This window comes from Poromitra crassiceps, assembly GCF_964638095.1.
Source record: "Poromitra crassiceps genome assembly, chromosome: 9".
In the NCBI taxonomy this organism is placed as follows: Eukaryota; Metazoa; Chordata; class Actinopteri; order Beryciformes; family Melamphaidae; genus Poromitra; species Poromitra crassiceps.
The window spans coordinates 21,011,323-21,027,072 of record NC_139630.1 but is presented as its reverse complement, the minus strand read 5'-3'; the positions used below and the strand labels follow the sequence as shown (position 1 = coordinate 21,027,072).

Genomic DNA, 15,750 nt, shown 5'->3' with positions numbered 1-15,750 from the left:
AAAGGGTCCCCCCCCCCTTGAATCAAATTGTACATTATCAGCTTTATTTTAGCATGCAAAAGTAGTGCGAGACCCATTCCTGGCTGTTCATTGGCTAATGAGTCTCGCATTTTGGTTCTCCCCTGACGCCATTCTCTCTCTAGAGGACACTAGTTGTTTGGGCCCTGAAACCCGATGCATGCACAGCTCGCACTGGCATCATTTCCTCTTTTTCAAAAGGTTGTCGGCAATTTGAGCAACTAGGCATCTCGCGCGCTACAGTATGTGCGCTCAGTTCCTAGGTTTGCCCGCTGCGCGCCCTCGCCGGCCCTGCAGCTCGCCGAGCTGGCCCCGCAGCTCGCATACGCAGCTCGGCTGGTGCATGGCTTCGCCTGCTCTATTGGCGTGGGTGTCTGTGTGTGACTGTGTGTTGCTCACAAAATGTTATTGCCCTAAGTTTACATGCGGGGGGAAGGGGGTGCCCCTTGGGTGCCCCTTAAGTTTCACATCAGTGCCAATGATGACATCACTGATGACATCATCCGTCTTATAACATCACTGATGATCATCAGTGGGACAAAAATGGAAACAAACAGAGAACAGAGATTGCCCTAAGCCCCTTTATACAGTAGATAGATGTGTCACATGTGCCACTGCCATCTTCCTGACTATCTTTGCCTTTGCTGTCAAAATCACGGAGAGCTACGCAGCATCGCCGTCGGGTGCTGTGGCTAAAATGATGCCAGTGCGCATGCGTTGGGTATCAGACAACTAGCTGGTTTTTGTCAAACTTTGTCTGTTTAAAACAATAACTGCTAAATTTTTTAAGCAACTAGGATTCCAAAAAGTCAAGCTTGTTCCATCTGACCCTACCGAAACCAATGTGCGGCACATGCAGGAGTTCCTTCCTGTCCGTGTTTTTGTGTTTGTGACAATGCTATGTAGTTTTGTTGTTATTTCTTTTGTGACTGTTTGAAATAGGGATGTTAATGAATAATCGACAATCGATTAATCGATCGTTAAGAATTTGATCGATCAAACTATATGTTATGTTAACCGATTAATCGACAATGTAGGCTATGTGCTATTTTCTAATTTTTATTTTCTTTGCTGAAATGATTTAACACCACAAGGGTGAAATTTAACTTTCACAAGCTAGCAAGCAGGCAGAAAGTCCAGTGTGGGAGAATTACACCCAAAAAGACAACAGTAATCATTGTCAATATTGTAATACAATGTTGAAATCTGTCACGTCCACAAGCACAATGACAGCTAATGCAGGAAGTTTAGTTGGGTGGTCAACTTGTTGGGTCGGCCTAAAGACTGGTGTAAAACCCTGCATTTTATATTTTGTATGTCAAAAGCAGTTTTTTAATATAATGATTAATCGATTAATTGATCGTTAACATGACCAATGAATCGATTAAGGAAACTGATAAATAAAATTGCATCCCTAGGGTTGTCAAAAGTATCGATAGTATCGATAAAAGTCAATACTAAAAATTTGAAATGGATACAATACTCATTTGCAACAGGTATCGATAGTATCGATAAGTATCAATACTAAAAATGTATCAATACTAAAAATTTGAAATAGATACAATACTCATTTGCAACTGTATCAATATCAGCAGTGCTTTCAAACATACCACTGATTTGTCCCTCCCTGTCATTGGTGGGTATCTTTTGCTTCAACAAGTATTCTTAGGCTGATGACTAGAGCAGGTGTAATCTGCTGTGTATGGTCAAAGTTTTTAATTCGTTTTATCAGGTCTAGATTATGGAGAAGCGTGCATCTGTCCATCCATCTTTCTTTGTTTATTTCTTTATGCCTCTTGAATGTTGTCATCCCGCCGCGTGGTATCGAAAATGGTATCGAGTATCGATATTTCCTGGGTATCGGTATCGAAGTAGAAATTCTAGTATCGTGACATCCCTATTCCCTACTCCCTAGTTTGAAATGCTATCCACAGTAGCCAGTCAATCATTCAAGGCTGTCTTCCTTCTGATAACCTAGAGACCCTATGCTGAAGAACAGAGATGTCTCTGAGATTCAGTGTTTCCCATACATAAAGGAATTTGTGGCAGGCCGCCACAATAATATTTGGACCGCCACAAAATGATGTTGACCAAACATCATTTTTTTTTTTTTTTTTTTTTACAGTGCACCTGAACGCAACATGCAAGATATCCGCTGAATAAGTGTCCAATAAATGTTCATGTCATTCTGGCCAATACTTCTGTTATAGCATTTCAGTCTGGAATATGGAATATCTTTCAATAATCTATGATTTAGCTGCTAAATTGTCAAATACCGCCATCTGCTCGCTACCCAGGCACTTATGTATGTACTTAACCTAACTAACTTAACCTAACTATCAGGTGTGCACAACATTGTCAGCCTAAACTCCGGCTGACACCCCAAAAACCTACAATCCGCTACAGAAAAATGTATATTGTTTGTTTATTAACTGGCCCCTCGCCTTCTATCATTTCACGAAAGTGGCAAAGCAAGTTGAGTATCCCTGACCTATAGGGAGAAATTTAGTTTGTCATTGTAAACCCACAGCACAGTAATGATGACATGTTCTCACTTAGATCTAGCCTTTTAATTTTGCTCTTAAGCTTTCTCAAAGTACACCAAATTCATGCATTTTACTTTAAAATGTTTAAAAAAATCCCGCCGGGGGGCATGCCCCCGCACCCCCCTAGGGGGTCTGCGGTCCCCCACCACAAATACTCAAAATCCTGTGGGAAACACTGAGATTCAAACCTGTCTTTCTTCTTGCAGCATAGAGACCCTATGCTGAAGAACAGAGATGACTTTGAGGACATATTGGAGGAGAGGAGGACCTCCAGCGACCTGAGATACGCCCTCAGATGTTACACCCCGGTCCTTTACCGAGGAGTGACTCCCTGCAAAGCCAGCGCGCTCAAGACCATGGTGCTGCACTCCCCTCAGCTGCACCATGTCATCCATCAGGTACATCAATAGCTTTGACTATCGACGGTTTTAACTTGACAACATAAACATTCTAAATAGACCCTTTTCACGGGGCCATTTTGTGTCGAAAAGGCAGAATAAACACAGGTGCAAGCAAAACACTAATGAGGGTTTCCAAATTCCAATCATGGAAGTTGGAAACCCTCATTAGTGTTTATCCTCGCCTGCCTTTTCGACACAAAATGGCCCCCGTGAGAAGGGTCTATTGACGCTAGCTGACTTCTTGTTGCAGTGTTTGCTAATATAACAGCTGACAGGAAGTAAGCTCGGTTTCAAATGAAGCAATAAGCCCTAAGAGGCCAAGCTTCACAGTGCTTTTACAACGGTAGCTAAGAGGTGTCCACGGGACGCCGCAACTTTCTAACGTTGGTCACGTTAATCATGATTCAGACAAAACTATAACTCACTCAATGCATACAGTGTAAACTTTATACTGCATGCATTGAGTGAGTTATAGTTTATAATATAGGAATTAGTCAAAGCAGCTCTCTAGAATGTAAAGTGTAGCCTCACTCTGATTTCATTCACTCTACACCAGTGATTCTCAACCTTACTGATACTTTAGTATACAACACATTAAGCACATTTAACTCAGACTGTAAATTCATGTAAATTCACTGCCTATAGAGAGCCGCAGGGATGACGTATTTTTGTAGGCAGAATGCGGAAGTCCCGAACTTCCTGGTTCTACACTGTTTCTGTCTATGGGATTTTTGAATGGGTTTTTGCCGCGATGCTTCAAATACGGTCTCTGGGCAACGCAAGATTAATCAAACGCGAACCAGAGTTCCGTCGGATAATCTTCACACACGAGGACCACTTTCATGAGTTTTGAAGCGTAAATGCGAGCCCTAGAAGTAAAATGCTCGAGCTAAGCTAATCCAGAACTACACACTGTCGCATAGGCTTCCACGTCACGTCAGCACTCAACCTGGACTGTTGTTGATGTGTGCACTGATTACCCCGGGCTGAACGGGGCTGAACCAGGTGAGGGAAAGAGAATTTCCGTGTTCGCCCTTTGAAGTGGTGACGTTATTGACGTATATATCCGACTCAAAAGTGTAGTCTCATTTAGCCGTTTGCTAGCTAGCCGTCCTTTTAACGGCAAGTAAAAGCTTCAAAACTCGTAAAAGTGGTCCTCGTGTGTGAAGATGATATTACTAAACACTGGTTCGCGTTTGATTAAGCCAGCGTTGCCCAGAGAGATTATTAGAAGCATCGCGCCAAAAACCCATTCAAAACTCCCATAGGCGAAAACTGTGAAGAACCAGGGCTGTTAGCATCGATGATTTCCGGACTCGTTACTGCGGCTCTCTATTCAACGCCTATTTAACTCAGGACTGTAAATTCAATGTAAATTCATATTTTATGCCTCCTCCACTCGTGTATATATTGTATATATTGGACTGCACTTGCAATGTTGTGATTGTCTTTTTGTTGTTTTTCCTATTTCTTTATGTCTGAATATTGACCTGACCGCTCCGCTGCATAATAACACTAAGACAAATTCCTCGCATGTAATCTTGCATCCTGTGGCAATAAAAGTGATTCTGATTATGATTCGAGCCACAGAGCCGCATTTGATGAGATTTTCTCTTGGAGCCAAATCTAATCTCTTGTTCGACATGATGTAGCCAGAAATTGATGTCACTCTGTATTGTAGGTAGAGAGACAAATAAACTATGATCAATACAATGAATCACTCTATTTACACACTGGTTCCCACACTGGGGTACGCATACCCCTCGGGGTACATGAACGTACTACAGGGGTACTTGAGAGAAAGGAGACAATGGAAAAATGTAAGAATAAATCATGAAAATAAATGAAACATTAAAATAAATCTGCAATCAGGAGGTACTACTTACAACTCGATTTCTTATTTTGTAATGTTATATGCTTCAAAAGGTGGGTTATCATTCATTCATCATATGCTATAGTTTTCTCTTGCAGTTTTCTAAGCAAAATGTTGTGGTCAGGTCAAGAGGGTACTTGGATTCAGAGATCAGGGAAATGAGGTACTGAAGCCAAACAAGTTTAAGAACCACTGCTCTATTAATTCTCTAATTGTGTTCATTTCTTACAAATGAAATAATGCAATTCATCATTTTGCTGAGGACCCCCTGGAACCCTCTCAAGGAGCCCTGGTCTGGTCCCCCGACCTCATGTTGAGGACCACTGCTCTATATTACTGATATTATACTGACATACTGATATGTCAGTATCGGAGCGGAAGATGGCGCCGGGAGAAGGCGACTCGCTAGGGAGCTCTAGTGACTTCATAGACAAATAGGCTTGTATTCCAGTGTAAACGCGTTTTGTTTTTATTTCGTTGCTTCGACTCGCTTTGTAAATACCTATTGTATATAACAGTGTTCTGAATAGTGTAGATAGTGGCGTCTTCGCACTTTTTCTTTGCAAGAAACTGCGACGGCGGGGACCCGCTTTGTCCGCTCGCACGCAAAAAACAACAACAAACAACAGCCCCGCGCCCCCGCCATGGAGGCAGAGAACGGAGGCACGGACACCAGCGGATATAACACGGAAATCAGCGTCGGAATAAAATACAACAGGGACGCGCTGATCAAAATCAGGAAAGAACGGATATATCCCAACAGCAACTGGCAAGCTCCAGATCTTACGGATTTTCCTGAACTCAAAAAACAACGCTGGAGGAGGGGGAAGAGAGGGGGGCTTCTCGCCCGCTTGAGGAAGCGCGCGGATAAACCACCTCTCCCCAGCATAATGCTGGCAAATGTTCAATCGTTGGAAAATAAACTTTGTGAACTAAGAGCGCGTGCACTATACCAAAAAGACATAGCGCGATGCAATGTTCTGTGCCTAACGGAAACCTGGCTTACTCCTGACACAACGGACCACTCTATCGCGTTACCAGGATTCAGTGTATTCAGAGGAGACAGAAACGAACGATCCGGTAAGAAGAAGGGAGGGGGCGTTTGTCTTATGATTAATGAAAACTGGTGCGTGAACAACACAGTCATAGGAAGATACTGCTCGGAGGACCTTGAATATGTAATGCTCCAATGCGTGCCGTTCTGGAGTCCTCGAGAATTCAGTACAGTAACCGTGATGGGTGTATACATCCCCCCACAGGCAAACACCACGGCTGCGCTGAAAGAGCTGCAACGAGCGATCAGCGCACATGAGACAAAACAACCGGAAATGGCCCTGGTAGTGACCGGGGATTTTAACAAAGCAAACCTGAAAGGAAGAATGCCCACGCTGCACCAGCATGTTCACTTCCCCACTCGAGTCAATAACACACTGGATAAATGTTATACAAATATCCGCCACAGCTACAAGGCCGTACCCCGTCCACCCTTTGGCAAATCAGATCACGCCTCCATTCTGCTGTTGCCCAGGTATCAACACAAACTGAAAAAACAGCCCCCAGCATTCCGAACCGCCCACTGCTGGTCAGACCAATCAGACGACATCCTGAGGGACTGTTTTGACCAAGTAGCATGGGAGGAGTTCAGAGTGGCAGGAGACCTGGGCGCGTACGCAGAGACGGTGTCATGCTTCATTAAGAAGTGTACCGACGACATAGTCCCGACAAAGAAAGTCAAAATAATGCCCAACCAGAAACCCTGGATCAACAGCGAGGTCAAGGCTGCCCTGCACGCCAGGACCATAGACATATATAAAGGCTAGATGGCTTACCCGCGCTGCCGGTCAATGGAGAGCGACGTCGTCGCATGGTGGCCATCTTGCTACGGCACCACAGCTTTATATATATCTATGGGTTAAAAAAACGCTAACATTTTATTATTATTTTTGGCTCCAAATTACACCAAACTTAGACCGAAGCATCAGCATCATGAGATGAATTCACGCACCTAGTTTCATGCAGTTTCATCCATTTTGCTAGGAGCTATGAGCATCTGTTGTTGGGTTAGTATTATCACATCAGATGATCATAACTCCTAGGGAAATGGATGAAACTGCATTAAACTTTGTGCCTGAATCCCTCTCATGGCATAGATGCTTCAGTTTAATTTTGGTGTAATTTGGAGCCCATCAAAAAAATAGTGTTTTTAGTGTTTTTTTTTGTTGTTGTTGCCGTATCTCGGGAACGGAATATGCTTGTACGGTAATAAACCAAACCGTTTGTAAATCCGTCAAGATTTCAGCGAGTTATGAGTATTTTTGTCTGTGCACCCTCCAACAGCTACCATAGAACGTACCAGAAAGCCTGCCGTAGCAAGATGGCGGCGCTTCAACGACGCTGGTGACTCCGCCTTAAGCCATCTAGCCTTTATATATGTCTATGGCCAGGACCACCGCCTACAGTTCAGGCACACCAGATCAATACAAGCAGGCACAATATGCCCTCCGGACCGCTATTAAAAAAGCACAGAAAGACTACGGAAGGCAGCTGGAGTCAAAACTGGACACCAACAACCCCAGACACCTGTGGAAAGGCCTCCATGCTGCTACAGACTTCAAAGAGGTGAAACGACAGAACCCCAGCACGTCACCCACCCTACCGGATGAACTCAACGCGTTCTACGCTAGATTCGACCCCTCTGCCAGAGCGCCCCCCATCCACCCCCCCCCTCCCCTCCCCCACCCCTCTCCCACTCTCCCCCCCCATCACCTCCCTCCCTCCCCTCACCCCCCCCCCCCCTTCTCCCCTCCCCCCCCTGCCACCCCTCCCCCCTCACCATCCCCCCCCCCTCTCCGTCCCCCCACCACCCTTCCTGCCCCCCCCCGACCACCATCCCTCCTCCCCCCCCCCCCGACCACCACCCTCCCCCCTCTCCCCCCCCCCACCAACTCCCCTCCCCCCCCCCCCTCCCACCCCCCACCCCTCAGCACCCCTTCCCATTCACACCCAACCACCCACCACCCCCACAGATCCAGACCGCCCTCTCACCATCACTGAGGACGAAGTGTGCCGGTCGTTCCTGCGTATCAACCCATGCAAGGCGGCCGGCCCGGACGGCATCCCCGGGCGGGTCCTCAAGGCCTGCGCTCACCAGCTGGCACCCGTATACACAGACATCTTCAACCAGTCCCTCTCCCTCCGACGAGTCCCCCCCTGCTTCAAAGCAGCAACAATCATCCCCATTCCCAAACAGCAAAAAGTGACCAGCCTCAACGACTGGCGCCCAATAGCCCTCACGCCAATAGCCAGCAAGTGCTTTGAGAAGCTGGTCATATCAAAGATCCGCCCCACACTCCCCCCGGACCACGACCCGCTACAATTTGCATACCGCCCCAACAGGAGCACAGCGGATGCAGTAGCACACGTGCTCCACACCGCCCTGTCCCACCTGGAGGGGAAGGACACCTATGTAAGAATGCTGTTCGTGGACTACAGCTCAGCATTCAACACCATAGTACCCTCCAGGCTGGTAAGCAAACTCAGGGATCTGGGACTAAACACGGCAATGTGCGACTGGATCCTGGATTTCCTGACAGACCGCCGCCAGGTGGTGAGGGTGGGCAACCTCACCTCCTCCCCACTGACCATTAGCATAGGAGCGCCCCAGGGGTGCGTCTCCAGCCCCTTCTAGTATGACCTCTACACCCACGACTGCGTGGCGACTCAAACTTCAAACACAATTGTGAAGTTTGCAGACGACACAGCGGTCGTGGGGCTGATCTCGGGGGGCGACGAGACGGCCTACAGAGAGGAGGTGGGGGTCCTGGAACAATGGTGCCAGGACAACCACCTCTCTCTGAACGTCTCCAAGACCAAGGAGATCATTGTAGACTACAGGAGAGGGGGGGGCGCACACCCCCCAATCACCATCAACGGCACAGTGGTGGAAAGGGTGGACAGCTTCAAGTACCTGGGAGTCAACATCCACCAGGACCTGACCTGGGCCAGCCACACCGCCACTGTTGTCAAAAAGGCCCAACAGCGACTACACGGACTCAGGCGCCTGAAGAAATTCGGGCTGAGGAAAGAAATACTCGGGGACTTCTACAGAGGCACCATTGAAAGCCTGCTGACAGGCGGCTTCACCGCCTGGTATGGGAACTGTACCACCATGGACCGCAGGGCGCTACGGAGGGTGAGGCGCGCGGCCCAGCAGGTAACAGGAGGTGAACTGCCAGAACTGCACGAACTGTACAACCAGCGGTGCCTCAGGAGGTCCCTGAAGATCATCAAAGACACAAACCATCCCCACAACAGCCTGTTCTCCCTGCTACCCTCAGGGAGGAGATACAGGGTTCTAAAAACACGCACAAATCGCTTGAGGAACAGTTTCTTCCCGCAGGCCACGAGACTCCTTAATATGCACAAATAGTGCAGTAGTCGTACCATACCGTACTGCAGCTGCTACTATTACGGATGCCTAACGTTTAATTGTAAATTTAAGTGTATGTTTAATAAGGTGCCTAACGTTTAATTGTAAATTTAAGTGTATGTTTAATAAGGTACATGCTATTTGCACATGTATGTATAAAACGTCGAATTTGGAATGTCTGAACACGTCTAACGTATGCACATGACATGTGCACCTATGTGCAATGAATATGCCACTGTCGTATAAGCCACCGACTTGTCTTATTGCTTATTGATGCCTATTTCTTATTGCCTTATTGCTGTCTTATTGCTTATTGATGCCTATTTCTTATTGCCTATTAGTCATTGCTTGTTGCCTATTTGTACTATGTCGTAAACGGAGTCCACTATACAAGAATTTCACACGTGGTACTTGTACCATGGAGTGACAATAAAAATCTTGAATCTTGAATCTTGAATCTTCCTTCAATTTACAATTTCATCATTTCGATGGTAAGGTAATTAACTGTCCAAGTGGGTGGAGCATTACAATGTATTGCTAATTAATAGGTTATCCTATTGCACATCTCACCCCTATAATAAGGCGAGGGCTTCTGCGCGCACGGAGCTTACGATTGATTAAGTTGAGAGCAGGTGAGCGCGTGAAGCGCACCATATTTCAGAATCAGACTCACTTTTATTGCCACAGTATGCAAGTTACATAGGAGGAATTTGTCTTAAGGTGCGTTCACACCGACCTATTAAAGTTTTTCGCTGGCATCGAGTTTACATACAAAGTCAATGCAAACGAGCGATTGAGCGTATATTCGCCCGGGAGAAAAATCGCTGGTCGTCCGAGCGACAGAGACAGAGCGATAGGGAGAAAATACGCTCATCACCCGAGATGAAATATGCCAACTCAAGCGAAATTACGCTGGCATCAGTCGCTCGCTGTTCAACGCTGATTGGCTGCCGTGTGAGAGTGAGTCAAGGATCACACTGGCTTGGAACTAGGGATGTCCCGATCACATTTTTTTTGCTCCCGATCCGATCCCGATCATGTGATTTTGAGTATCTGCCGATACCGATTTTTCCCGATCCGATCTTTCGGCAATGCATTAAGAAAAAAGAAAAGAAAAAACTGCAATCAAGTTGACCCTTAAGATTGTTTTTTTATTTAACAGTATCCAACTAACTATCCATTATATCCAACATGGATATGGCTTTTTTATTTAACAGTATATTCATTATATCCAACATGGATTCAAAATTTAAAACAAAATAAAATAAAGCTTATCAGTGGTGCACCACAAAATAACCATGTAAACTAAAACAAATGATGTGCACAATAGTGCAATAACAATGTAAATCAGGAAATGCGTTTGTTTTGGTAAATTCTTCTGCTCTGTGCGACACTAAATAAATGAATGATGATATGTAATTTAAAACCAAAACTAAGGCCTCAGGATGAGTTTAAGACGTGAACATGGTCATGTTTGTTGAATAAAAAAAAAAAAAAAAAAAAAATTTTTTTTTTTTTTTTTTTTTTTTTACTCCCGATCTTTTCCCCCCGATTCCGATCTTCTAAAAATCACGTGATCGGCCCCGATCTCCGATCACGTGATCGGATCGGGACATCCCTACTTGGAACAAACCGCTGGTTTATTGTGTGGCAACAAACCACATTGACACCTCATTGACAGGCTGAGAGCTGACATGAAGTGAAGTCTGTACTACCGGTATAGAGCTCGCATTAGGAGCACGCTGATAGGCTTAGCTTGTAAACAACTACGGTGGCTCGTAGTGGACAAATATCATGACATTGCATAACGTTATAGCCCCCAGATGTCCGTCAATTATTGTGCCTGTTGATGAGCGATTTAAACAGAGCGACAGAGCGATTCCAAAGGGTTCAGTCGAGCGACAGAGAGAAAAATATATCTCTCGGTGTGAACACAGCTTTAGTGTGAACACAGCTTTAGTGTCTGTATGCAGCGTAGCGGTCCGGTCAATATACAGAGATAAAGAAGTAGGAAAGCTAGATAATGACAATCACAATGTTACAAGTGCAATCAATATATATATATATATATATATATATATATATATATATATATATATATATATATATATATATATATATAGTATGTCCATGAGTGGAGGAGTGTTAGATGAGAGTTAAATAGGCGTTAAATACGCAGTGAATTTACATGAATTTACAGTCCAAGTTAAACAGGCATTAAATTAGATATGAGTTACAGTCTGAGCGGGCAGCCATGATTACAAGAGTAATCTAATGGTGAGTTCTGGTAGGGAGGCAGCAGCTATAGTACTACTAAGTAAGTATACTTATACTAAGTAAGTATAATAAGTAAGTAGTAGTGGTGAGTGAAGTCCAGCTGCTGTGGCTGCAGGGTCATGTTTGATGGGTTAGGGTTTAGGGGGGGGTCAGCTGAGTTCAGGAGGAGGTAGTTTGTGGGGGGTGTTGCTGAGGTCCTTGGTGGAAGGGGTTTTTCTAGTGCAGGTAAAGGCCTAAACATGGTCGTCCATCCGCCTCGAATTGGAGCCGTCTCGCCGTCTGGCGGCGCCAGCGAGCCCTACATGCTCGGACGCCACTACACCCTCCCTCCTCCCACCCCCCTCCTCCTGTGGAAGCTCCGTGTGAAAATGGCGGAGATTGTGTGCCAGGCAGTCTGAATGAAATTGAATGTAACGTTCCCAATTCTATGTATTAAATTCTAAAAAACGACCCTCAACATTTGGGAAGGCTAAGCCACACAACTAGTTCGTTATAATCTAACATCATGCTTTGAAAGGCGACTTTACGACGAAGAGCCAAGGCAACGGCCAATCACAACTCTCCTGCAGCTGTCGTCATGCACGTATCGTCGCCGTAAAGTCACATTTTCGAGCAGCCCCCGTCAGCCGACGGCGGCCCCTCCCCGTAGGACGGCGCTCCACCCGCCGTCACACGGGGAGGGCGGGGCGAGGCTCTGACGGACGACCATGTTTACGCCTTAAGAGTGACAGACCATGTACCTTTCCTCTGTACATTTATCATCTCAAATTGGGTTCAACTGTGTTATGATGATCTAGTGAGCATAGTTCTACCAGAGTAGAATTGCTTTCAGAAGTCCTCTATATTGTGTGCACTGTAAGGTTAACCATTTATTTTTTTGAATTGTCAGGTTTCCAAGGAGATGGGCGAGGCCGTTGACGTGGTTCGGGAGGAGGCGTCGGCCATCTTGGACGAGATGGCTCACCGCCAGCAGCTCAGCACCGTTCGCTTCTTCGCCTTCACGCTCAGCAAGGCCTTCAAAGCCCTGTTCAGGAGCATCTGTGTCAATGAGGAGGGCATCCAGAGAGTGAGTACACAGACACACACACACACACACGCACGCACACACACACACACGCACGCACACACACACACACACACACACACACACACACACACGCATGCACGCACAATTCTCTCTGTTTACTGAGACGTTGCACATTGAGGGTTCTTTCCTTGACCCCGTCTGACGTTATGGCACATTTTTTTCACAAGGGGGCAGCAAAGCCACTAGTCTGATGTCTGAAGCCAGTGCCCCTCCCTCATAGCCAGTTGCCCCACAGACCCCCTAAAGTCATGTTTTAAGATGCATATAAAATACTCTACTTTGACTAATAATTTGTGTTTAATGGCTTTTCCACACAAAACGATTAAATCATCTTGTTAAAATCCTTAAAAGGACTCCCCCCTCCTTCTCCCTCATTAACTCATTGAGTGCCAGCCACTTTTGGAGAACGGACGCTCCCAGTGCCAGAGTTTCAGAGCGTTTTCAGTGATTTCTCGAGGCCCACAGAATATTGTGTGATATTACTATGTAAACACCGAACAGGCACAAAGAACGACGAGACTCTATTGTATCAGCAGCAAAAAAAAGTTTATTGATATCATTTTCCGTTCTTTAGTTATCAGCCGGAGAAGATAGGTCAAAAACAGCAAAAACAGGCGTTTCCATCTAGAAAGCTGAGATATTGAGCCTTTTGTGAAATTAAGCATTTCAAGCAAATCACTGACTCTGAAACTAATATTTTCTGACCTGAAACATCTGAACAGTAATTTCCTTCAATATAACAGCACCCCCACCCCCCTCTACTGCAAACTCCTCCTCCGTGGGTGTGTCTCTGGTGGCTTTGCTCGCTCTGCTGCTTGTCAGGCGAGTCTCTGCTGCTTGCGGATCCACGTTCGGATGGCCGCCGCTCGTCGGGGGAGTCTGGATCGGGCTCGCCTCGCTCGTTTCTGGGGTTTCGGTTGTGAGCTGGGATGAAGCTGCGTCCGATTCTGGGCTTTCTGGGCTTTCTGCTGCGCGTTTCAAAGTGTGCTGCACCCAGAGTCTATTTTCGGAGCCCCCCACCGTTGTGCGCCGGCTCCCAGCGCGACAGCGAAAAGCCAAACTATTCTCATGAGAATGGTTTCATCACGGCTTTTTCTGCTGTTTTTACTCAACTTTCTCTAATCTGGAGAGCACTGTCGCCACCTAATGGGTCGGTAAAATAGGTTATACACATTCAACATGCCCCAAAATTTTACAGGAGATGTATTAGGCATTGATCCACGTCCCACCGTCAAAAAACGCAATTGACGAACATACTCGTCCTTGGCACTCTACGTTACTAAACGAATTGACGAACATACTCGTCCTTGGCACTCAATGAGTTAAACATGCCTGAATCTGTAAATGTGCAAATATTGAAAAATGAAGCCAACAAAAAAGTGCCAGTGCAGTTCCTTGAATGGCCACTTGAGACTGGCTCCAAAAGCGAGTCAAGACCATCTAAAAAATATGGACATAGTCAGCGTGACGCAAGTCTCGACGCCAGACCCATGAGAGTTCTTACGCTGATACACTACGTTACTGCATGCTGCAGAGCTCTCTCTGGGTCTGGGACACTTTCCCTCAGAGGGCTGGTTATGGGAGGGAACCGTGCACTTGACCAGTCATATGCCAGTGATGGATACAGTCCTGCCCAATCAGTAACGACTTTGCGATCAGACAACACGGGAGGCGCAGCCCATTTTTCGAACCACTCTCTCATTGGTGCTACGACCTGTCACTCGTTCAATTTCACCCCCCTAGACGTGCCCTCAAACCCCAGCAGTGGCTGTGAAGTGGTACAGACTCATTTATGTAGTATGCGGAGCGCAGCGATTCAACGCAATATTTGAGTCTGGGGAGAGACTAGTGTGACGCCACCCATTGGACTTTGGACTCCCATTTTGGAGCCTATTGCCTATGGCCGTCGCCACCATATGAGACCAGAGGTTTCCCAGAAACGCAGCACCACCTGCTATTGGTCCATGATCGGCAAGCTGTGCAGTCAATGGACAGGCGACCTGTCAATCACCCCCAAAACATATGTTGTGTCTGTAATGCAAGGAAACTTAATATCACCTAGCTACCTAACTAGATACTTTATTAATTAGGTATCTCATTTAATATATGTGACTGAAAAATAACTTGTTTCAGACGTCCTCATGCTTTAAGGTAGCATCACACGCGACAGGTCGCACTGGTGCTGTCTCCATTGAACAGAGAGACTTTTTCGGATCAAGTTGAATCCCAAAGCATTTGGCAATACATTAGTATAAAACGGCATGGCTGATGACTGTTTTCTCTAACGTTATACTTCCTTTTATAACCCAGACAGGTCGAGGCTTCACAGGCTAACGTTTCGTTTGCTGTTTTTACACTTTTAATTTGAAGGCGCGAAAGGGAAATGGTACGTGTGATATGATAGAATTGACAGACCAGTGTCAATTAAATCTACTAATCGTTAATAAACAAACAATATACATTTTTCTGTAGCGGATTGTAGGTTTTTGGGGTGTCAGCCGGAGTTTAGGCTGACAATGTTGTGCACACCGGATAGTTAGTTAGGTTAAGTTAGTTAGGTTAAGTACATACATAAGTGCCTGAGTAGCGAGCAGATGGCGGTATTTGACAATTTAGCAGCTAAATCATAGATTATTGAAAGATATTCCATATTCCAGACTGAAATGCTATAACAGAAGTATTGGCCAGAATGACATGAACATTTATTGGACACTTATTCAGCGGGTATCTTGCATGTTGCGTTCAGGTGCACTGTAAAAAAAAAAAAAAAAAAAAAAAAAGAAATTTGGTCAACATCTTTTTGTGGCGGTCCAAATCCTTTTGTGGCGGTGCGCCATAAATTCCTTTATGTATGGGAAACACTGCAAAGGGATGAAGTTCCTCACTTCTGAGAGCCACATTCCAGTTGGCACTGGGAGAATATTGTTTTCCGGCACAAGCGCGCCCCCGCGATCGCTGATCTTTTACTAGCTCCTCGGTAGTGACAGGACCGGTATGCTGACAGAGCGACTCAAGTGTGAAACGTGTCAAGTCATTTGCCGGTCCTTCTCTCATGGGCGAGTTGTACACACGTTGCTTAACGTTCACTTCCAGCGTGCATCATCTAATCATTCGCGCAC

At 45.8% G+C, this 15,750-nt stretch overlaps 1 protein-coding gene across 1 annotated transcript in view; it reads left to right on the top strand.

The window, feature by feature from the left end:
* gnpat (glyceronephosphate O-acyltransferase) overlaps nt 1–15,750 on the top strand; it is a 64,392-nt gene that overhangs the window by 2,199 nt on the left and 46,443 nt on the right. Inside the window, exons 2-3 of the mRNA XM_083643698.1 lie at nt 2,771–2,962; nt 12,434–12,610. Of these exons, the coding sequence (XP_083499824.1) occupies nt 2,771–2,962; nt 12,434–12,610 (369 nt within the window). The remainder of the gene's footprint in view (nt 1–2,770; nt 2,963–12,433; nt 12,611–15,750) is intronic.